General features: G+C 44.7%; 1 protein-coding gene across 3 annotated transcripts in view; it reads left to right on the top strand.

Annotated features, from left to right (window-relative positions):
• POLK (DNA polymerase kappa) overlaps window positions 1-25,236 on the top strand; it is a 113,161-nt gene that overhangs the window by 44,809 nt on the left and 43,116 nt on the right. For all 3 annotated transcript variants that reach the window (XM_077287377.1, XM_077287383.1, XM_077287392.1), the window contains 7 exons: window positions 1,941-2,106; window positions 5,479-5,715; window positions 14,846-14,970; window positions 17,409-17,575; window positions 18,425-18,457; window positions 20,578-20,674; window positions 22,685-22,856. In XM_077287377.1, coding sequence (XP_077143492.1) covers window positions 1,941-2,106; window positions 5,479-5,715; window positions 14,846-14,970; window positions 17,409-17,575; window positions 18,425-18,457; window positions 20,578-20,674; window positions 22,685-22,856 — 997 coding nt within the window. The remainder of the gene's footprint in view (window positions 1-1,940; window positions 2,107-5,478; window positions 5,716-14,845; window positions 14,971-17,408; window positions 17,576-18,424; window positions 18,458-20,577; window positions 20,675-22,684; window positions 22,857-25,236) is intronic.

Below are 25,236 nucleotides of genomic sequence, written 5' to 3'. Positions count from 1 at the left end.
TGGCTGGGCAATATACTACGTGGCTGGGCAATATACAATGTAACTGGGCAATATACTACGTCACTGGGCAATATACAATGTAACTGGGCAATATACTACGTGGCTGGGCAATATACAATGTAACTGGGCAATATACTACGTGGCTGGGCAATATACAATGTAACTGGGCAATATACTACGTGGCTCTGTGCTGTATGCTACGTCACTGGGCAATATACTACGTGGCTGTGCAATATACTACGTGGACATACATATTCTAGAATACCCGATGCGTTAGAATCGGGCCACCATCTAGTAATACATAAAGGTGTTGATGTATTTGCATTTCAAAGATCTGCATGCCCTTATAAGCAGTTTGAAGAGATTGTTCTTACTGACAGATTCGCTTCAATGTTCACCAACTTTTTTAGCTCTGAATTTTCTTGTTTGCATGCTATACTATTACAGCCACATCAGCCGACACCTGAATATTTGTTATTCATTTTGCTAAGAGGTGCTGGCCATCTTGTATTTTTATAGCATACAAAATAAGGCTTTAAACTGAGCACACACACCCTAGGTTATGTTTGTTTTTGGAGTATGTCTTGGAATTTGGGACTGAACTCACAACAGGGAGAGAGCGATGTTTTTCCATTTTATTCTTTCATATTGATGAGCACTGCACACCCTGTGAAGCATTTTCCTGCTTTTTTCCCTCTATTTTCTGATATTTAAAATACTGTTCTCCTTTAAAAAAAGAAAATGTGCAGAATGTACTGTTTTCACAGTGGCAAAAAGGCGAAGACGACTGATGATGCTCTAGAGTAGTAGTTTGTAACAAGTGTCAATTCAGATACATTGGACCGCAATACCCACTATGCTGGGAGCTGTAGTTCTGCAACAGCTGGGGAGTCACAATTTTGAGAGCTCTGCTGTTAATTTTACAGAGACCACCATCACAATATTTTTGCTGCTTTATCTGAGTGTTGCATGATGTAGTGGCACAGACCCTGATTCCAGCGGTGTCATTTACTGGGCTGCTTGCTATGATTTTGATAAAAATCACTGTTTTATCAGCAGGAGATTATTACTGAGAGGCCGAAACCTGCAGCATTGTAGTCCTCCATATCAATGAGCTCCATTTGTCTGCCCTCCAACACTGTTTTCTGCCTATGCACAGGCTATACGCTATTAATGCCCATCTTATCATTGTCCACTAATTACAGGAAACCTAATCAAAATATAGTTAAAGGAGTTGTCCAGTACTACGACAACCACTTCTCATTCCCCTACTGTTGGCCCCAATAAAGTGAAAAGAAGTCTATAGTTTCCTCTTGTGCTGGCACAGTTCATGCTGTGTCGGCATTCATGGTCCCGGGACTCTCATGCGGTTGTATGACATGTGGTATCCGGCGCCCAATCAGCGCTGGCGTCACTGTCCGCGCTTTCAGATAAATTGCACATGAAGAGGAAGTCCGGGCTGCAGCTGATCTCACTTCCTTTTCATGTTTAATTTGTCTGAAGGCGGGGACAATGACGCCAGCGCTGATTTGTTACCGTTTTGGGCATCAAATTCATCAAATTGGCACATACAAATCACAAATTTGACACAAAGTATAAAATGGGCTTTCTTCCTGACTTGGTGCCAAAAATTGTGCCAAAATTGGACAATACTAAACAAAACACCAGGGCGACTGGAGAGAAAATTGCACCAAATTTTACAACTTCTTAAACAGTCACATCTGAAATTGCTAGACTCCAGACAACAAAGCGAGAAACAAAACCCAGGCGAGCAAATAGAATAATGAGTTGGGTGCAACAACAAAAAAAAGGTGAAAAACACACAAAACTAGAGCAAAAATAGACACAAAAACTATGATGAGTTGGGGTCTTAGTTTTAAAAAAGATGCAAAAAAGATACTATATATATTATTTTTTTATTTTTTTATTTTTTTTTTAAGGTTCGAGAAATATTTTCTGTGTATGATCCCAACTTTTTACCCTTGAGCCTTGATGAAGCCTATCTGGATATCACCGACCATTTAGAAGAACGTCTGACGTGGCCTGAGGAACGGAGAAGATTTGTTGCTAGAACTGCAAACCATGACGATGTAAACTCTCCAGCAGGTATAAAGCCTTAGAAATACATCTAGTGATGCTCTCCACTTCCAGATTGATTGGATAGTTTTATTTTTCTTATTTTGGAACGTGATTATTTTACATGTGTCTTGTACTAATTGTATTTTCGTGGCTTTCTGTTATCTTACAGATCGCAAATTATAATGTGTTGTTTTGTGGCCATCAAATAGTGCAGTGTCAATTAATGTCTTTCTGTAAATCGGTGATTCTCACCAATTGGCTGTGGACCAGGGCCGGACTGGGAATTAAATTCAGCCCTGGCATTTGACAGCACACAGGCCCACTTGCTATGAAGTGAATGTGGAATATGTTCGTCCATTTGTGATTACATGAGATGTATGTCACATTACAGAATCCAAGCTGCTGTGCGGCCAGAACAACATTATGCAAATTTAAAGAGAGGAAACTGTCAGTTCAGATAGTTATTTATCTGCAGAATTACAATTGGGCTGCATGTTAATAGCCTCAAGAAGGTGCCCGTCTGCTGTACTGACTGTGCGGAACCCAGGAGAAAATGAACTTTATTTCTCTTAGGAGCCTCCTGCTTTCAGTCATGCAGGCGTGCCTGAAGCAGCTACAGTCACCCCTTACAGCAATGAGAGCCACAGCTGTAAGCTCGCCCCGGCAATGACTGACTGACAACAAGAAGGCGGTAAGCAGGAACCAGACTCGCCCACAAAAGTGACATCACACATCGGGTACGTAGCTGGTCTCTGCTCTCACCGTTTTCTCCTTACAATGTGCACTGACAGTGCGCTCTCTTGCCGGCTAGTCACTTCTAATTGCAGCAGGCGAGGGAGCGCACTGTCACTGTGCACTGAGAAGAATATTGCACAGTGACCAGGTCTGACTGAGCATACGCTGGAAATGACAACTGGAGCATGCTCAGTGCAGGTGGGACTAACCCAGCCCCTGAAACCGATTATTACTGATCACTATTTATTTCACGGTGCGGGACAGAGGCTTTGACAGTGACCGCAGACCGTGCCCCCTGATGACATCTTGTTTGAGTATCCCAGCAAGCACTGGGGCTCTCAAACAAATAATCATCAAAACAGAAATGGGTAAAAAAAAGTTGAAAAGTAGAAAGCCATTATATTAGAAAGTGAGGAACTTTTTAAATAAAGCACATTAGAAAAGCTGTTAGTGTTACAATAAATAGTTATTTAGGATGAAAATTATTATTAGTTTCGGACCATCCCTTTTAAGTTGCGTCGGATGTAACTGACATCCTGTGGTTGTTGAACAGCCGCAGCTCACATCCTCTGGATGTGTCCAAAGGCAGGGAGAGTGAAGGGGCCGCTGATTGGGCGCAAAGTGGTGAGTATAGGGGTAATTATTTTCCTAGGGGGAAGCATAGGTTGTCTGAACAAGAGGTTGTCTGAATAGTGGACAATTCCTTTAACTTTACACCTGCGCTTGATCTATGTAAATCTGATGGTGATTAGTCATGGGGCATTGATTTTCCTGGACTAATCCCTCCCACTTGTTCAGAAGCAATGTTACCACCACTCTTCACTGCGTTCCGAATACAATGTCCTTGCCATTTTCCTGGCAGGATGCCAATGTATCCGGCGTCCAGCCAACTTCATTGCATGTTCCCAAGGAAATAGAAAGTTGTGTCCATGGGTAAAATGTCAGCGGTGATGCCTGTTCAGGGGGCTGGGGTAGCAGTCAGGTTCCATTTAATGTATATTGGGGGCTTTTGTGAGCAGGACATTGTGGGCAGTTTCATAGACTACAGTGGGGAAAACAAGTATTTGATACACTACCGAATTTGCAAGTTTTCCCACCCACAAAGAATGGAGACGTCTGTAATTTGTATCGTAGATACACTTCAACTGTGAGAGACAGAATCTAAAAAATAAAAACCAGAAAATCACATTGTATGATTGTTACATAATTAATTTGCATTTTATTGCATGAAATAACTATTTGATACAATAGGAAAACAGAACTTTGTAATTGCCAACAAAAGGTTTCCGTGCCAAATACTGAGGTCAGACGTTTCCTGTAGTTCTTGACCAAGTTTGCACACACTGCAGCAGGGATTTTGGCCCACTCCTCCATACAGATCTTCTCCAGAGCTTTCAACATTGAATTTCAGCTCCATTCAAAGAATTTCTATTGGGTTCAGGTCTGGAGACTGGCTAAGCCACTCCAGGTCCTTGAAATGCTTCTTATGGAGCCATTCCTTAGTTGCCCTGGCTTTGTGTTTCGGGTCAATGTCATTCTGGAAGGCCCAGCCACGACTCATTTGAAATGCTCTTACTGAGGGAAGGAGGTTGTTGGCCAAAATCTTGCAATACATGTCCGCATCCATCCTCCCTTCAATATGGTGCTGTTGTCCTCTCCCCTTTGTAGAAAAGTACCCTCAAAGTATGATGTTTTCCCCACCATGCTTCACGGTTGGGACAGTATTCTTGGGGTTGTACTACTCATTCTCCTTTCTCCTAACACTGCGAGTGGAGTTGACGCCAAAAAGTCCTATTTTGGTTTCATCTGACCACATGACCTTCTCCTGCGCCTCCTCTGATTATCCAGATCGTCATTGGTGAACTTCAAATGGGCCTGGACATGTGCTGGTGTGAGCAGGAAGGCCTTGCGTGCCCTGCAGGATTTGAATCCATGACGGCGTAGTGTGTAACTAACGGTAATGTTTGAAACTGTGGTCCCAGCTCTCTTCAGGTCATTGACCAGGTCCTCCTGTGTAGTTATGGGCTGTTTCCTAACTTTTCTCAGAATCATCCTTACCCCACGAGATGAGATCTTGCATGGAGCCCCAGGCCGAGGAAAATTGACAGTCATCTTGTGTTTCTCCATTTTCTAATAACTGTGCCAACAGTTGTTGCCTTCTCACAAATCTACTTGCCTATTGACCTGTAGCCCATCCCAGCCTTGTGCAGGTCTACAATTTTGTCCCTGGTGTCCTTAGACAGCTCGTTGGTCTTAGCCAGGGTGGAGAGTTTGGCGTTTGGTAGGTGATCACTTATTTAACGCAATAAAATACAATTTAATTATGGAAAAATCATACAATGTGATTTTCTGGATTTTATTTTTACATTCTGTCTCTCACAGGTGAAGTGTACTTATAAAAATTACAGACCTCTCCATTCTTTGTAGGTGAGAAAACGTGCAAAATCGGCAATGTATCAAATACTTATTTCCCTCACTGTAGGTCCTCACTATGTGTGTGCTGCAGCTCTCACACCACTGACTGAACACTATCTGCCTATATCCATCAGTTGGGGGATAGGGGAGCATCAGATAACCAGGATTAAAAAAAATAATAATAATTTCTAGACTAAAATGGCGCTGGAATCGTTATCCTATTCACCTCGTCATGTTCTCCTTGTCTAGGTGTGGAGAGTGCTAAGGCCGAGTGTCAGCGAGAAGAAAAAGTTTGCACGTCACCAATTCTTTTTGAAGACAGTCCTACGTTTGTGCCAGACCATTGCCACGACACTGCCAGACAAGACACAGAGTGTCAGAAGAAAGATCAGGAAAATGTGATTGTCTTTGGAACGTCAGCAGAGGACGCTGTAAGGGAAATGAGGTTTCGCATTGAGCAGAAAACCACGCTGACCGCCAGTGCAGGTAAGGGTTAACTACGCTGTATTGTCTGCAGCTACGTGGACACAGCTCCTGCTTCACAGGTCACTGATGGAATCCTTCATCTCTGCTTGGATCGTTACAATGTTGTTGTTCCTCTTACTTGAGTTAATTTCTCTACAATTATTCTTCTTTTTCTGAATCTGGACACCATGCCTGGACACTTGCGTGCAGAGCATAATTGGTCTGCGTACAAAGAAAAGATTCTTACAACCTTCTTGGTTTTCACACCAAATTCTCTGCAAAATGATTAAATTCTGTGTATCAGGAGCCACTACTAGAGGGCGCTGAGGAGCTTGCAGCATAGCCCAAAAGTTTTCACGCTGACGGAATTCTATTATATATAATTCTTTGTCGGGGCAGAAAAATTAGATTTTTGTGTCTAAAAACACAGAATAATAAAACTGTTAATGATATAGAATAAAATTAAAGGGGTTGTTGGTTGACTCAATAAGTCCTTTAAGGTTTGCCAATGTTAGTTAATGAAACCTACTATTATATTTTAATTCTGAAAACTGTACAGGTAGCCTGATTTCAGTCTTTCGTGTAGTCCCAGAAGCTTCTTCTATGTAAGCTTCCCCTCCCTACTTGTCTGACATAATAGAGACTTCCTTGCTTCACATCATATCACCATACCAGGGTAATACTTCCCGTAGCCTTAAAGGGGTTGTCCCATGTGGGACATTTATTGTATATCCACAAAATGCCATAAATGGTAGGACCTGCCTCTCAAGAACAGGACCTTGCTGTGTGGTGTCCAGGATGGAGAATTGGCCTTGCACGTGCAACTATGTTCAATAATTTGTATCGGAGGTCCAAAAATTACCCCTCATGCATTCTTTGCAATTTTTGGACCTCTTATACAAATAAACGAACATATCTGCCCATGTGCAGCCTTTGTCCTGCTGACAGCTGCACAAATAGACGTTGTTCTTTTAGGGGATATCTGCCAGATTTCTAAACTCTACAGTTTCATATCGGAATACCCCTTTTTTTCCCGTCTCCCATGACAGCACACCTGAGAGAGGGGATGCGCCCAGTCAGGACAGGAAACCTACTGAAATAAAAGGGCGGTACCTCTCCCTCGCTTCAGTTGGGTTTCCTGTCCTGATGGGAGCCCTAGTTCTGGAATCACGGCGGTTTTGAAGACTCACCCACTCCTGTCCCGGCACTGGAAGAACAGGGAGAGAACCTGTATGCCGGCCTTCAGCCTGTGGAAGCGCCGTTTGCAGGTCCTGGGGCCTTCACGCACGTGCGGGCGTCGGGTCAGCGCAGTCCGGAGTCCTGTGGCTCTTCTGCGGCTGCCACGCCGCTCTGCCCCCTCTGCTGCTGCCTTCGGCCCTGGGCCTAGCTTCCGGGTGCATGGCAGGCATTGCGCGCAGGGCATGCTGGGAATGGGCGTGCCCGCGTGACGTCAGTGCTACGCGCCAGATCCAAGATGGCGGCGCCCAATAGACAAACGCTGGCAGGGTCACAGGGATCTTCTGGCGGTCTCCTGGTGGGCGCAGAGGCGGGGGAGGAGCAATTTCTGAACCGGATGAGGCGGTGAGCAGAGTGGATCACCCTTCAAAAGGTGGTGAGTCCACAGTGGAAGTGCTCACATCTACAGAGCTCCACTATGGAGGATTATATGGAGCAGCACCCACAACAGCCATTGCTGCAGCAGCAGCAAGAGATCTTACCAGGTGCTATGTCATACTAAGAGGAGAAGCGGCAGTCGTCCGGATCGAGAGTCGCAGGACTCCTCCGCTTCTAGGAGGGACGTTGTCCGTACTCCAGATCGGCCTCAAAATCCGGTACCCTTGAGTGTCAGCGGGTGGTGAGTGATCTTCGTGAATGTCACATTGGTGGTAACGGGCTACATTTCTCTGCTTACTTGTCAGGCGCCGAGGAAGGCTAGTGCCAAGTCAAAGAACAAAGAATGTGCCCTCTGTAAAGTCCCGCTAGCGGTCCAATGGCAGAAAAGCCTCTGTGCGGACTGTATTCAAAAGACTATTCAGGCTGAATCCCCTGGCTTTGCCTCTAGCCTCAGGGCCATGATTAGGGCAGAGGTTAAAGGGTCTTTAAAATCAGTCCTTAAAAAGAAAAGTAGCAAAAGCCTAGAGACTGTTTTGGATTCTGGTGCCTCTCAGTCTGGCGAGGAATATCAAGAGGAACCTCTGTCTCCCTTTTCATCCTCTTCTTTGTCCTCTGGCTCCTCTTCAGATAGCGATGTTGGGGGTCGACCATGCTTTCTAACTGAGAACACCGATAAACTGGTGAAATCAGTTAGGGCTACAATGGGCCTTAAGGATGAGAAAGCGTCCAGATTAGTAGAGGACGTTATGTTTGGTGGTTTGGAGGAGAAAAGGAAGCGTAATTTCCCAGGTAATTCTAAAGTAAAAGCCCTTATAGAAAAAGAGTGGAAGAAGCCTGAGAAGTCTGATAGCCTTCCCTCAGCTTCTAAGAGATGGTATCCTTTTGAGGAAAAGGATTCAGAAGTATGGAATAAAGTCCCTAAGATTGATAGTGCGGTGGCTATGTCATCTAAAAAGTCATCCCTACCCTTAGAGGATTCGGGCGTCCTAAGAGACCCTTTAGACAAAAAAGCGGATGCTTTTTTGAAACATACCTGGGAGGCAGCCGCAGGAGGTCTAAAACCGGCAATAGCTGGAACATGTGTTACCCGCTCCCTTATTGTCTGGCTGCAACAAATTGAGGATCAATTGAAATCTAAAGTGCCGAGAGAAGAGGTCCTAGCCAATATGGCAATGACACAAGGAGCGGCAGCTTTCATAGCAGATTCCTCAGCAGACTCTGTAAGACTAGCAGCTAGGGCAGCGGGATTGTCTAACGCAGCAAGACGTGCCTTGTGGTTAAAGGGGTGCCCAGGGGACTTACCCTCAAAAAATAGACTTTGTTCCATTCCGTGCGACGGCAAATTCCTCTTTGGTCAGAAGCTGGAGGACATTTTAGAAAAAGCAGGCGACAAGAAAAAAGGTTTTCCTCGCTTTCCGGTGGATATCAGAAGGCCTTATTTTCGGAGAGGAAAATTTAATAGAGGTCGCCCTCCGGGAGATAGAAGGAACTGGGACTATAGAGATAGAAAAGGATCTGGGTACATGTTTAAGGGACCCTCCACATCGGCAAAAAAGCCCTCCCATTGACGCCAAGCCAGAAGTGGGGGAAGGCTCTCTTCCTTTCTTCACGCCTGGATAAGTATTTCCCCCAGTCATTGGGCGTTAAGTGTCGTCAGCGACGGACTAAAAATAGAATTTATTCATCCACCTCGACAGACTTTTGTGTTGACACCACACAGAAAACTTCCGGAGGAACAGCTAGCTCTGGAAACAGAGGTATTGGGGCTAGTTCTAAAACGGGTCCTAGTAGAAGTTCCAAGGGAAGAGGAGGGAAAAGGTTTTTATTCCCCTCTCTTTTTGATACGAAAACCAGATGGCTCGCTAAGGACTATTGTCAACTTAAGAAAACTCAATCGGTCAGTAATAAATTACTCCTTCAAGATGGAGTCGGTAAACACAGCAATAAAGATGCTGTTCCCGGACTGCTTCATGGCAGCTATAGACTTAAAAGACGCTTACTACCATGTCCCAATTCATCGGCACTATCAAAAATTTCTGAGGGTAGCAGTGTTTGTCCAAGGGCAACTCAAACACTACCAGTATGCTGCCCTTCCTTTTGGTCTATCGATAGCGCCAAGAATATTTACAAAATTAATGTCAGAGGTCATGTCCTTCCTCCATTCCCGGGACATAGTCATTGTTCCGTACCTAGACGACTTCCTTGTAATAGGCAGATCAGTGGATCACTGTCTTGCACAAATTAGAAGAGGTGACTACGACCCTAGCAGTGTTAGGTTGGAAAATAAATGTCGCCAAGTCGAGATTAACACCAGAGAAAGTTCAGTCCTTCCTGGGGTTGGTTCTGGACTCCACGCGCCAACTCTGTCTCCTGCCGGAGAGCAAGGTATCCAAAATACAAAGTCTTGTGGAATTGGCGATACATCAGCCTGTAATAACACGGAGGAAGGCGATGTCTCTGCTAGTGTCACTAACATCCTGTATTCACGCTGTAAAATGGGCACAGTTTCACCTGAGGCAATTACAGTGGGAGGTCATGTCAACACAAAGATTGTTAGAAGGGCGTTTGGAGGGAAAAGTTCACCTTTCAGTAGGCGTCAGAGATTCCCTAATCTGGTGGTCAGTAAGGGATCACTTGAGCTCAGGGGTTCAGTGGCTAACTCCGATACAAGACGTGATCACAACGGACGCGAGTGGTACAGGATGGGGTGCACATCTAGGGACCCTTTCGATACAGGGATCCTGGTCCCATACAGAAACACATCAGACATCCAATGTAAAAGAGTTATGGGCTGTAGAACGGGCAGTAAGACATTTCCTTCCTATCCTTCAGGGTCGTCATACCAGAGTTATGTCCGACAATTACGCAGTAGTAGCCTATATCAACCATCAGGGGGGAACAAGGTCCCTTTCACTTATGGGGGCAACATCTGTTCTTCTTCAGTTAGCAGAATCTCACCTACTGTCCCTCACAGCTCTGCACATAAAGGGGGTCGAAAACACGAAAGCAGACTACTTAAGTCGCAAAAAGCTAAAACAGGGAGAATGGTCGCTGAGTCCCAGGGTATTCCAACAGATAGTGCAGGCCTGGGGCAAACCGGTAATAGACTTATTTGCCACTCTTCACAACAGGAAAGTGGAGAGGTTGTGGTCGTTATACCCGAGGGGGAACCCGGTTGCAGTAGATGCCCTTCAAATACCGTGGGAATTCAGCCTCGCTTACGTGTTTCCACCGATAGCATTAATTCCGGTAGTAGTAAGGAAGATCAGAATGGAGCAGGCGAGAGTGATTCTGATAGCTCTATTTTGGCCGAAAAGACCATGGTTTTCTCTCCTAAGACAAATGTCGGTAACCGATCCATGGATTCTACCAGAGGTTCCGGACCTGCTTACCCAGGGACCAGTATGCCACTCTCAAGTGAAGGGCTTCCATCTGGCAGCCTGGAATTTGAGAGGGCATTACTAAGCCGACAGGGATTCTCGCCAGGGCTAGTCTCCACCCTGTTGAGAAGTAGGAAGCTGATTACATCGAGAATTTATGGTAGGACATGGAAGAGGTTTCTAGAGTTTTTAGGACCACCTTTGTTGGAGGAGGCTCCTGTGGGTGCTATTTTAGAGTTTCTACAAGCAGGCTTACAACTAGGGTTGGCAACCAATACACTTAAAGTTCAAGTGTCAGCGTTAGGAGCTTTATATCATTGTAATTTAGCCTCCAATAAGTGGGTAGCTCGTTTCATTAAATCATGTAGTAGGTCTAGACCTGTAGTAAGTCAGAAAATTCCTCCCTGGGATTTGAATCTGGTTTTAGATGCTCAAAAGGACTTTTAGTTAGAGCCTTTGCAAGAATTATTGGTAAAATTTCTCACTCTAAAAACAGTGCTACTGGTAGCTTTAACGTCTGCACGTAGGGTGAGTGACTTGCAAGCCCTGTCCGTTTGTCCTCCATACACACAGATATATGACGACAGGGTGGTTCTAAGACCAGATCCGGCTTATCTACCTAAGGTAGTTCTTAAATTTCATAGGAGTCAGGAGATTGTATTACCCTCATTTTGTGTTAATCCTAGAAATCCAGATGAGGAAAGGTTTCATACTCTTGATGTAAGGAGTTCTATGTTACAGTACATATCCTTAACCAGTCAGTGGAGGAAAGATCAGTCTCTATTTGTAGCTTTCCAGGGTAGCAGGAAAGGTCATGGGGTGTCCAAAGGTACTATTGCCAGATAGATTAGGGAGGCCATTAGCTTATCCTATGCTGCATGTGGCGTTCTGATCCTTGAAGGCATCAAGGCTCACTCCACGCCGTGGCTACTTTCTGGGCTGAAAAAGCAGAGGTATCGATTGATCAGATATGTAAGGCCGCTACCTGGTCCTCACCGTCTACCTTCTTTAAACACTACCGACTGAAATTATCTTCCTCTACTGACCTTACCTTTGGTAGAAGGGTGCTGCAAGCGGTGGTCCCTCCCTAAGGTGTTCCTTTATCCAAAAATCTCTCAGGTGTGCTGTCAAGGGAGACGGGAAAACACCAAGGTTACTTTCCGGAGCCCATGACAGCACCTGTATATTCCCTCCCTTCTTTTTCACCCTTTGGTGCGCAATTTTAATTGGGTGATTTTTGTTATTATTATAATGTGGTGGTAGATTGCCATGTGAACTAACCAAGGGGGCCTCTCATGCTCTGAAAACCAACTGAAGCGAGGGAGAGGTACCGCCCTTTTATTTCAGTAGGTTTCCTGTCCTGACTGGCCGGATCCCCTCTCTCAGGTGTGCTGTCATGGGCTCCGGAAAAACCGGCTACCGGTAAGTAACCTTGGTGTTTTTTTTTTTTTCAGCTTTCCCTATTCTGGCCTGATTCATGGACCAGATTAGTGCATGTAAATCATAGGCTGCTCCTCTACCTACAGATGGACACATGGAGCTGCACACAGGGCCAGTGGTGTCCGCATATTGAAAGTGTGACTGGTCTGTGAAATTCAACGCCTATGTGAACTCAGCCTACCTCTATCCATGAGCTGCAGACATGTACATATTCTTCTAATTAGCTGCCTTTAAGGAAATATCTTGGTTTGGCTTTATTACCTGCCAACAAGTGCTTGTCATCTTATGCTTCACTTTCTTAACCGTCTGAAAATTTCACCACTGACTTAACGAAGGTGCCAGTAACACATTCTAAGCAAGTTACTTGAGACGGCTGTCATGTTGTAGGTTACATTTTCATCAGTGAATTCCACTGTGAGCGGTGTCTCGTACAATTACTTCAGGCTTATTGCTCATTTCTCACTTGTATTTGTGGCACAATAGTTATAAATATACGCAAAATAAAATTAATCAGGAAGGCTCAATGTTTTTTGGTTCAAAGGCCACATTGTCATACTGAGCCAATACAAAGGGCCACCAACATTTTTTAAATGGTTACTTAAATGAATACATCACCAGAACCAAAGTCAGCACATGAATGCATGACTATAACTAAGTTTCTGAGATGTTTTAAGATTATGAGGAGCATTTGGAGACTTTCTACTCCAAAAACAAACCCTAACTTTCATTTTTTAGAACAAAAACTGCAAAAACTCATCAAATTCTACTGCTACTAAAACTAGTTTTGAGATTTGTGTTTTAACATAGCTATATAGCATACCATGTGACGAGTTAAAGGGACTCTGTCACCCCCTCCAGCCGTTATAAACTAAAAGAGCCACTTGTGCAGCAGTAATGCTGCATTCTGAGAAGGTGGCTCTTTTAGTTATTGGTGCAGTCAAAGCAGAAATAAAGCGTTTTAAAATTTCGCAAACATACCTGTCTTTAGCCCTGGAGGCGGGTCTTAACCCCCCTGCTGCACACGCCACACTGCCGTCACTCAAGGCTTCTTCGGCGCCGGGCGCCGCCCCCTCCGCGCTGTTTTCAAATCAAATCCGGCGCCTGCGCTGTTTTGTTCTGCCTGGGGCAGGCGCAGTGAGTGCTGCCCGTCTGACCTCAGATGCAGTCTCGCAGACTGGGCCTGTGCGGCCACCCAGCTTGTGAATCCCAGCCCCGCAGTGTGTTATGCATTATGCACATTGCGGGGCTGGGATTCACAAGCTGGGTGGCCGCACAGGCGCAGTCTGCGAGACTGCATCTGAGGTCAGACGGGCAGCGCTCACTGCGCCTGCCCCAGGCAGAACAAAACAGCGCAGGTGCCGGATTTGATTTGAAAACAGCGTGGAGGGGGCGGCGCCCGGCGCCGAAGAAGCCTTGAGTGACGGCAGTGTGGCGTGTGCAGCAGGGGGGTTAAGACCTGCCTCCAGGGCTAAAGACAGGTATGTTTGCGAAATTATAAAGCGCTTTATTTCTGCTTTGACTGCACCAATAACTAAAAGAGCCACCTTGTCAGAATGCAGCATTACTGCTGCACAAGGTGGCTCTTTTAGTTTATAACGGCTGGAGGGGGTGACAGAGTCCCTTTAAGATCATAGTCATCATCGATACATGAATGCAGAACCACAAGCGGTACAAGAAAGCAGCACCGGAACGACATCTTCTCTGATTGAAGTCCTTTCCATTCCTTTTGTCTCCATGTAGTACATATACCGTGATGACTTTGGACATCCACCGTTCATCCCTGTAGCATTCACTCTTGTTTGGTCTTCGTCAGCCAGCTCAGCTCGACATGGTGCCCTTTAAAAAAAAAAAAAAAAAAAAAAAGTATTATAATTTTTTCTCTAACACAGCCCCCCTTCTTTCTAATATGTCCTCCCCCATACTCCCCACTATCCATAATATCATATGTCATATGTCTCCTCCCACAATGCTCCTTTTCATAATATCCACTTAATTAACATTGCTACTTTGCACATTATATTCCCCCCACACTGCTACTCTCCATATTCTGTCCCCTTCATACTGCCCCTCTCCATAATATCCCCTTCACACTGCCCCTCTCCATAACATAACCCCCCCCCCCCACACGGCCCCTTTTCAGAATACCCCCAGAACTGCTAACTTCTTCATACAGGTGATGTAGCAGGTGATGGTAAGCACTTCACAGAGGACTTGAAGATTCAATGTACGGATTATTCTGTTAGGGTGGTATGGTGAGGGGCAGTGTGGGGGGATATTACGGAGAGAATCAGATGTGGGGGATATCATGGAAAGGGGCAGTGTGTGTGGAGGATACATGGTCAGCAGCAAATCCTCTGTATACAGGGATGGATGGGCTGCCAACCAGCTATCGTTTTTAGGCGAAATAAAAGATTTATCTGTTCGGTTAATGAAGGAATATTTGCTTGTTGGTCAGGTGGTTGCGTCCATGTTTATTGACCCCTGTAAAAGAGCCTTTAGTTGGCGATGCTCTAAACTTGATGGATTTTGCAAAACAACTTGAGAGCTTTGAACACTTGAATTGTTAAGCTATTACAGGGCAAGTGTCGTACTTGGCGGCTTAAAAAGCCCTCACGTGTCCTCTGTCCCAAATGTTTCCTGAGCCAGTAATTTAACCATTAAGCCTCTACTGGGCTCTTAGGACATAAAGGTCATTCTCAGTGATTTTGTGTTTTCAGGCATTGCTCCGAACATGATGTTGGCCAAGGTTTGCAGTGACAAGAACAAACCTAACGGGCAGTATATAATTCCACATGAGAAACAGGCGGTCATGGACTTCATCAAAGACCTGCCTATCAGGAAGGTAGGATGCGGCTGATTATCCACCTTGCGGGATATTTCTGTTACTAGCTCACACATGAATGATCTGTTGGCAGATGAATAGGGTTTTACATTCTGCAGAAAAGTGAAATGTACACACCTTTTTAATGTAGGTGTTATGTATGCACAGTTTTATTTTTCTGCAGATAACCGTCAATTGTCCCAGACTAGAATTTTTTCTAGAACAGCACCCCACTCATCCATGGGCTGTCCAGGTATTGCAGCTTAACCTCACAGTCCATTGAGAAAAACTGGGAAAAATTAAAGAGGATATCTACTACTCTGAAAACCCTTCTCAATTATTTTTTCCCCTAAGTAAAATAATACCTATACTTGCGGTCACTGCTGTTCCAGTGGTGTCAGCACTGGTTAACCCGGGGCTCACGTGACATAATGTCACACAATCCCTGCTGCCGATCAGCAGCCGTTTAACTGTGTCCTGTCCTTAGGATGTAATTGACATCTGAAGGAAGTTTGAGCTGCGAATGCTCTCACTTCTTCTGGATGGCTGAAGGAGAGGAAAACAGATCAGCCACTGATTGGCCGCAGGGATCATGTGACCTAATGGCACAGGAGGTAAGCAGAGCTGTTATTTACTTGGGGAAAACCTAGTGATTGAGAAGGGGGTTGTCTCAGTAGTGAACAACCCTTTAATCATTTTCATATAACGGCTGTTCATATTTCCCTTTCATGTCTACTTTTTACTGTTTAGTGGAGATCCTCTGCGCTGCTGAATGGTAGAAAATACGTCAGTCCAAATAGAATTTAATGATAAAGTGTGGCTTTATTCTATGCATTTTCAAAGTTACAGGTACTTCTTCTTCAGAAAAAGGAGAACCACAAGGGAACACTAAAATACCACTTCCTAGATATCACTGAATGAAATATTCCAGTTGCAAATCTTTATTCATTACATAGTGGAATGTGTTGAGAACAATAAAAGACAATGATCAATGTAAATCAAAATTAATATCTCATGGAGATCTGGATTTGGAATGATACTCAAAATCAAAGTGGAAAATCAAATTACAGGCTGATCCAACATCAGTGGAAATGCCTCAAGACAAGGATATGATGCTCAGTAGTGTGTGTGGCCTCCATGTGCCTTTATGATCTCCCTACAACGCCTGGGCATGCTCCTGATGAGGCGGCGGATGGTCTCCTGAGGGATCTCCTCCCAGAACTGGAATAAAGCATCCGCCAACTCCTGGACAGTCTGTGGTGCAGCATGGCATTGGTTGAAGGAAGGAGACCTGATGTCTCACATGTGCTCGACTTGGATTCAGGTCTGGGGAACGGGTGGGCCAGTCCATAGCACCTTTATCATGCAGGAACTCCTGACACACTCCAGCCACATGAGGTCTGGCATTGTCCTGCATCAGGAGGAACCCAGGGCCAACCGCACCAGCATATGGTCTCACAAGGGGTCTGAGGATCTCATCTCGGTACCTAATGGCAGTCAGGCTACCTCTGGCGAGCATATGGAGGGCTGTGTGGCCCTCCAAAGAAATGCCACCCCACACCATTACTGACCCACTGCCAAACTGCTCATGCTGAAGGATGTTGCAGGCAGCAGATCTCCAGACTCTGCCACGTCTGTCACATGTGCTCAGGGTGAACCTGCTTTCATCCGTGAAGAGCACAAGGCGCCAATGTTGAATCTGCCAATCTTGGTGTTCTCTGGCAAATGCCAATCACTTTGCACGGTTCAGAATAATAACGAAAATGGTGTCAAAATAAATTAGGCCATATTACAAGTTAATCTCTCTGAAGAATCGCTGCTGTAGTTTCCATGCGCATTCTCTACAATCAGTGCGGACATGACGAACTCCATCACGTACGTGGTAGAGAATGACATACGCCGGACCTCTGTCTCCAAACCTGTTCTCGCGTGAACCGACTGACTGTGGAGTTTGTCATCCAGTGATCTGGAACATAACTGAAAACCACTGCAAAAACCACATTGTGTGAACACAACCTTAGATAGTGGCCACACTAAAGACCATGGGGCACAATGAGAAGCTCTGCACTATAGAATTTACAGCAGGCTCCCTATAGCTAATGTTTGTTATGGAAAGACCTACGCTAAGCTTTCTCCGAGTGCCGGGTCATCATTCTTCTCTTTATATTGGAGCGGTGGGGATGGATTAGGGCAAATTGTTTATAAGTTATCATAAGATCCCCTCCTGTTACAGACACACATTTTTTAGACCACAGCACATCGTGTGTTCCTGGCACATATAGTAATGAATGGTAATAAAACCCAAATTATTCATTGTGCATGTTAAGAAAACACAGCGGGCCTTAACAAATCGGCTCTTGGAAGAAGTAGTGCTTGTCAGCAGTAAGTGCGTGCTACACCCCATGTAATGCCGCCAGCTCTCTGTATAGTGTTACTGACATTTGTGTTTATGGCTGCAGGTCCCAGGCATCGGGAAAGTCACTGAGAAAATGTTACGAGCGCTGGGAATTACAACGTGTACCGACCTTCACCAGCAGAGGGCGCTGCTCTGTCTCCTGTTCTCCGATATATCCTGGCACAACTTTCTGCACATTTCCATGGGTCTGGGCTCAACGCGCTTAGAAAGGCGAGTGGATATTTACTGTGCACATAGATTTAATTTTTCACCGTGAGGTCACATTTAAGATGAAAGGGTTTTTTTTTTGTTATTTTTTTTTTTTTTAAAGAACATTGAGTTTATAGCAAAGCTTGCTTTTTAAATGGTATGGCCACCTTTGTGTCTTTAAAGGGGAACTTTTGTGAACCAAAACGCTATTTACCTGCACATCTAGGGTTGATCTGCACTAAAATAGTGTTAAATTACTGGTGCCTTTAATGGAAGCTCAGCTAATGGAGGAAATTAATTTGTTTCCTCCCAGGAGGACCTCGCTCTTAGATGAGAGCTAGACTCCGCTATTTCCAGCAGTCCCATGTACAGTACAATGAATGGATCTGAGGCTTGGCATGCACACCTCCATTCCATTCGGGTATGCGGAGCTGGCACAAGGTCCACCATCCAGCCGATCACTGCTGTCAGGCACTAGTTGGAACTAGAGATCAGGGAATCCCCATTGGGGAGATGGATGTGGTTCTCACTTGTATTAGATCTTTATGGCAGATCCTACAATACAGCTCTTGTTTTCTGAAGATGGTTCCATAGACAATGAATGGAGCAGAGGCTGAGGATTCGCACCTCCGCTAAACCCAAGAAGAGGCTGCAGAGCCCCGATCTTGGCATCACAAGCCTCCATGCCATCTGACCCTCAGAAATCAGCAAGTTATCTCCTTTCCAATGAATAGGGGCTTATTTATGATTTGGGCAATAACCTTTTTAAGCCTCAACAAAGTGTAGTGTATGTTGAAACATTTTTGATAAGTTGTTAAAATATATTTTTCAAACACATATATATATATATTTTTTTCTTTTCTATATCAGAGATGGAGAAAGAAAAAGCATGAGCACAGAAAGGTACTGTACGTTCATGCCCTATATATGCATGTATGTGTATATAATATATATTTATAATGTTACTCTTTTTGTCACTGGAGGTCCTCACATGCCCTATTGGCACTGTGCAATTACAATTGCTCATTTTGCTTCTCTACCTAGTTAATTCTTCTCTTTTTTTTCTCTGCTCTATGTAGAAACAGGAAGTCTCTTGTCTCTGCAAAAAAATTATTCCCCTCTTCAATTCCTGACTGCTGCTCCCTCCTCCGCCCTGCCAGGGACTCTTGCAGTGACTGATGAGTGGTACAGGGAAAATTGTCCTCCTGTTTCTACTTAGAACTTAGAAGGATTCAGTTAGTCAGTTATTAATCATGTGATCTCGTAGACCTAATGGAAAAGAGGAGAATTAACTGGGTAGAAAGACTAAATGAGCAATTGTAAGTACACCGTGCTACATAATATGATGACTGCAATATATTAAGAGGATAGCAATGTTGATGGGAGAAGGAGGGCTTCTTTAAAGAGTCAACATAGGGTGAGTATCTTCAGTAGGTGGCCCTAGAGAGCCAGATCCGCTCTTTTGGATGAGGCTATTTGCATAACCTTTTTCCCAGGGAGCACTACCTGGCCTATAGGCTTTGCTCCCTAGATCTAGGTGTAACGCCATAACTTTATATTACTTTCTATTGTTTCCAGTTGAATATATTGTATTATAGATATTACCATATATACTCGAGTATAAGCCGACCCGAGTATAAGCCGAGTCCCCTAACTTTGCCACAAAAAACTGGGAAAACTTAATGACTCGAGTATAAGCATAGTATAGGGTGGAAAATGCAGCAGCTACCGGTAAATGTTAAAAGTAAAAATAGATACCAAAGAAAGTAAAAGTAGGTTGTGTTTTTGAATATCCATATTGAATCAGGAGCCCCATATAATGCTCCATACAGTTCATGATGGGCCCCATAAGGGTATGTCTCCACGGTACGTCTGGGGGCCTGTATCGCCGCAGCGGCGAAGCCGCTCGGCGCTAAGCCCCGCCCCCTTTCTGGGACGCGATCATGCCGGATGTGTTAACTCTTCAAATCCGGGATGATCGCTCTCTCCCATAGGGCCCTGTGATATGCCTTGCGGGGACGCTGCGTCCCCGCAAGGTGTACGGGCATGCTGCGATCTGAGAAGACGCGCAGCATGTCCGTAGTCGCAGGGCCGCCGCGTGCGGGTTTCCACGCATAGTGGAGACGGGATTTCATAAAATCCCCTCCACTATGCAGGAACATCTGGACGCTGCTTGTTTGACGCTGCAGCGCTGCGCAGCGTCAAACAAGCAGCGTTTCCTGAACGTGGAAACATACCCTAAGATGCTCCATACAAAATACGCCCCATATAATGCTCCATAAAATTTATGATGGGCTCCATATGATGCTCCATATTAAATTATGCCCCATATAATGCTGCACAAAGGTTAATAATGGCCCCATAAGATGTTAATAAGGGCCCCATAAGATGCTCCATAGAGATATTTGCCCCCATATAATGCTGCACAAATGCTGATTATGGCCCCATAAGATGCTCCATAGAGATATTTACTCCATATAATGCTGCACAAATGCTGATTATGGCCCCATAAGATGGAGGTGGAAGACTCAGCCCGGCGGTGGAACGAGGAAAGGTGAATATCGCGCAATGCTGCTCACCCTCCCCATTATACTCACCTGCTCCCGGCGCGGTCCCTGGCAGTTCCCTGATGGTCTCTCCGGGCGCTGACAGCTTCTTCCTGTACTGAGCGGTCACCGTTACCGCTCATTACAGTAATTAATATGCGGCTCCACCCCTATGGCAGTGGAGTCGTGTCCATATTCATTACTGTAATGAGCGGTACCATGTGACCACTCAACGCTGGAAGAAGCTGTCAGCGCCCGGAGACCATCAGAGATGCAGGGACCACGCCGGGAGTAGGTGAGTATGTGACAGCCGCCGCTGACCCCCCTGGGACAATGACTCGAGTATAAGCTGAGAGGGGCACTTTAAGCCTAAAAAAATGGGCTGAAAATCTTATACTCGAGTATATACGGTACTTTGAATAGTACATGTGCATCAACTATAACAAATGATCTTTTTTTCATTCTGACCAATTTCAGAACCTTCAGTGAAATGAGCTCCGCCGAGGAGCAGTATGAGCAGTGTCGGGAGCTTTGTAAGGATCTTGCAGAAGACCTCAACAAGGAGGGATTAAAGGTTTGTGGGACTTTAGAGAAAGGCCACCTATAGTAATGGATGTCATGGGAGAGTGCACCCACTTTACAAGACCTGCTACTTGGGTGCTTCTTTAGTAGCAGCCTTATAGGTAAGGTCATCAAAAAGCCAATGTTTGAGGGAATAATAGAAGTATTTGCTACAGTTTGCAAAAAGAATCAAACGAACGCAGCCCCATACTGTAAAGGTCTTTAAGTCTGACCCCAAACATTGTCCCAAAATTCTCTGTTTGACTTTACATTACTAAAAACTCACTGTCCCCACCATTATCATAGCACCATTATAAGTTGTGTTTTTTTTCTCTGTGCAAACACTTTAATAAAGAAGGAACAATAATGGGGTCTGCTGAAAAAGAGGTGGACAGCACTTCTGAAAATCCTACATTGATCTAATGCCGCTAGGCAAAAATAAACATGAAGTTCTTCGTTTAACATTCTGATCAGACTGTATGAAGCCCACTAGCCTTAACGGAGCAGAGTCGTGCGCTGACCACCGGCGCAGCTACAATGCACTGGCATGGCAGATGGCCTGGTGCCTCACATCGTCCATGCAGCAAGATGGAGTCCCCACGGCTCCAGACCACACCGCCCCACCAGCACAAAACCACAGCAACAATGATAATAATGGGGTCTACTACTTTGATATCGATGACCTATTTTAACACTCCTCTTTTTCGATTCTCTTTTATATAGTCCTAAAGTTAGACTCTCTTATATACAGAACCCAGACCTGAACCCGCTATTAACAGGCCCACCAAGTATATAACCCCAAGCCAGACCCCCTCTTTATATAGAACCCTTCTGTATACCAACATTAGCAACTCTCTCACTTGATGGAGAAACCCTCCTTTCTACAGAAACATATCTGGGGGACACGTGTGAAGCTGCTGAGTGACCTAATTGCTGACATGGTGACATTTTGGCTGTTATTGAGGCATCTGTGGCAAGAATAGGGAGCATTATGGCTGCACTCTTCGGACGCTCCTCTTTTTCGATTCCTGCACTTATCTTCACACCTGCCTGCTGCTGTCCACAACGTCCAGATGTTGGGGGATTTCATGATGACCCCAAGTACATTTTCAGCATTTGTAAGTAACAGGGGAATGAAAAAAAATAGTTTCTGCCCTGGAAGAAAAGTGTGACTTCAAAGGAATGCAAGAAGAGAAGAGAGAAGACATCCGCAGTGGGTTTTTTGTTTTTGTTTTTTTTACTTCTTTAATGCAGAAAAATACCAAGAGTTTTTTTTTTGAAAACCTGATGCAGAAAATCTTCAAAATGGGAGAAAACTTCCAATTAAAAAAATTCCCATGTCTTTTGCCAGACTCACCCTATTTATTTATTTTACTCATAGCGCCATTGATTCCACGGCGCTTTACAGATATTATCGGCACTGTCCCCATTGGGGCTCACAATCTAAATTCCCTGTCAGTATGTCTTTGGAGTGTGGGAGGAAACCGAAGGAAACCAATGCAAACACGGGGAGAACATACAAACTCCTTGCAGATGTTGTCCTTGGTGGGATTTGAACCCAGGACCCCAGTGCTTCAAGGCCGCAGTGCTAACCACTGAGCATCGGCAATACAGAGTAGTGAGTTTGTCCCAGCACCCACCTGATGCCTCCATCCATTCTAACGTTGACCATCTTTGTTTCCACACTTGAAGGATACTTCCCTGGTTGTCCTCCAGAACTGTGTTTATATTGTTCTTGCTTCCCGCTTCCTCCATAAGTTGTTTTATAGGCGTCCTTGTCCAGTTATTTCCTGCTTTCTACTTTGAGGGTAGAACGTTTGTGCTTCCTAAGGATTTATTAAAGTGAAATAATAATATTGTGGCATGTGCTTGGAGCTGTACGAGTTCAGAGTGGGTGGATCTCGCTGGTTCCATTATAGCTGGAATTTCTTAACCTGTATGTGAACTTTCACTGTGCGGCCAAAAGCAACACAATGGAGCCTCTGTAGGGTTATAAATGGACTTCTGCTTCCTTTTATTATAGGGCCGAACTGTTACACTGAAACTGAAAAATGTCAAGTTTGAAGTCAAGACCAGGGCATCAACCGTTTCCTATGCGGTCTCTACAGAAGAGGAAATTTTCTCTGTTGCCAAAGAAATTCTGAAGGCAGAAATTGATTTGGCCTCACCGGAACCTCTACACCTCAGATTGATGGGTAAATCTAGAATTCCATGCTATGAAACTTAATTACTTATATGAACCGATGTATTAAAACATAGCTGTCATTTTCAGAATTAGGTGTCATGTGGAATTTCTCTATTTATGGCCATTAAATGACTTGTATTCTGTATTTTTCACCACTTTTCCCCTCTGCACACTATCTCTCATTTCCAGTTGTCTCTAAGCTAGTGGATGGGAGACTAGTATGAAGTCTCTCATAGACCATAAACACAGACATAAGGAATTCTTGCTCTCCTGTCTCTATGTAGCATATTCTCAGAAACCATAGCAGTATGAAGGTCAATATACAGCAATAATGAGCAGTGTAGCTGTGACTGCAGCTCTGTCGTGAGATAAAACACTTGCCTGAAAGCTGCGGCACAACCTATTTGTCTTTCTTTACCTCTGCTCTCACTTTTACCCTCTCGCATAAATTGGCCAATATATGAGAGCCCTCCTGCCACGTCAAGGCGTCCTTCAAAGTTGGGTCCCTGTCCTGATATGTCCTCTCTCCTGGGCAAAAAAAGCCTACAATTTATGGGGCAGGAATTGACCAGCTAACTACTTAAAGTCTCTAGTGGCTGATGGGAGTAAGAGTGCATATGTCCAAAAAGAGTTTGATACAAATAGAAAAAAAGGACAAGCTTATCTAAGCTAGTGTTAACAACTGTCAACCAAAACATATAACTTGAAAAACTATGAGGTTGCATCATGAATTCCTAAGAATGATTACTCTAGAACATTGAAAATGCATTACTGCCATGGTAAATGGGGGGGAAAAAAGCTATATAATGTAATATATAAAATATTTATCTGCAAAATTACTATGAAAAATACAGAAAAATCTGCTACTGCCAGACACAGTCTGTAGTTTAATGAGCAAAATCCTGCTCACAGGTTCCCTTTAAGGCGATTAAATATATAATTTAACATTGGGCTGCTCTCGATCCACGAATCCACATTTCCATTTCTCGACTTAACCTTCCATGCTACCAGGGCTGGTTTCTGACCCGATATAACCCTGTAAACGTACTGGGCTTTTATCTAAAGAGGAACTGCTGGCAGTCCAACCAGGCACTGTTTCCCTGGTGCTAGTGAAAGCGGCCTCTCGGCCTGTCAGGGTTGTGGTCGAGTGTGGTGCCACGTCAGTGACTGGAGGCCACAACCTCTCACTCCCCGCTCCTCCTTAGGCCTGTGTGTACAGGGGGGTGTCTGTGTAAAACTGTACTAAGCGTGTCCCCAGGGGGGGGGGGGGTGGAACATCTTGTTGGTGATAGTGGGAAGAACGCATTACGTGATCCTTCTGACGTAATAGTGACATCAGGCTGGGAGGCAAGGTGACGGCTCTTCACATCATATTCTCATACCCCCTAAGCAGCCAGGGACCCAAGGGGTCGATCTCCTTTTTATACACCCATTTACTAAGCAGGAGATGCTCCTCATCACCATTGATGGTTGAGGCCAAATGGAGGACAGAAATTCTCTCCCTATCCGAGGAGGATTGGGATGAAGCCTTGACCTCCCCCACAACATCTTTCACTGGCAAATAATTACAAGCTAGTCCATATGTATATACTCCATCAATGCTATCTGACTCCTAGCAGGTTATATAAAATGGGTAGATCCACCACTGCAGATTGCCATAGGTGTGGGGAAGAGACAACAGATTTTATACACCTGATGTGGTGTTGTCCTCCTATTGCAGACTTTTGGAAAGAGGTCATCCTCATTGAGATCATACAATCCCCTGTACCACTCTGCTATAAGGTGTGTTTATTAGGAATCCATGAAGAGGAGACCTGGCTAGTGATGATCGAGTGTGCTCGTTACTTGAGATTTTCGAGCATGCTCGGGTGATTTCCGAGTATTCTGGGCGTGCTCGGAGATTTAGTATGTGTCGCCGCAGCTGCATGATTTGTGGCTGCTAGACAGCTTGAATACATGTGGGAATATCCTGTTTGTTAGGGAAAATCCCCACATGTGTTCAGGCTGTCTATCAGCTGTAAATCATGCAGCTGCGGCGACATACTAAATCTCCGCGCACGCCCAAAATACTCGGAGATCACCCGAGCATGCTTGGCAATCTCGAGTAACGAGCACACTCGCTCATCACTAGGCCTGGCTTCACTACCGTCGCACTCTTCTCAGGGAAACATCGGTTTTTGGCTCGCAAGGCTATCACCATGAAATAGATGGATAGAAGACCTCCACGAATTTCTCACTGGGTCAGCATGGTAAATGCTACAGCGTCGAATGAGAGGGTGTTATATAAAAATATACAGTTAGGTCCATATATATTTGGACAAAGACAACATTTTTCTACTTTTGGTTATAGACATTACCACAATGAATTTTAAACAAAACAATTCAGATGC

Source organism: Ranitomeya variabilis, chromosome 1, assembly GCF_051348905.1.
Source record: "Ranitomeya variabilis isolate aRanVar5 chromosome 1, aRanVar5.hap1, whole genome shotgun sequence".
Classification (NCBI taxonomy): Eukaryota; Metazoa; Chordata; class Amphibia; order Anura; family Dendrobatidae; genus Ranitomeya; species Ranitomeya variabilis.
Note: the sequence above shows the minus strand (reverse complement) of the source record. Positions and strands in the feature narration are given on the sequence as shown.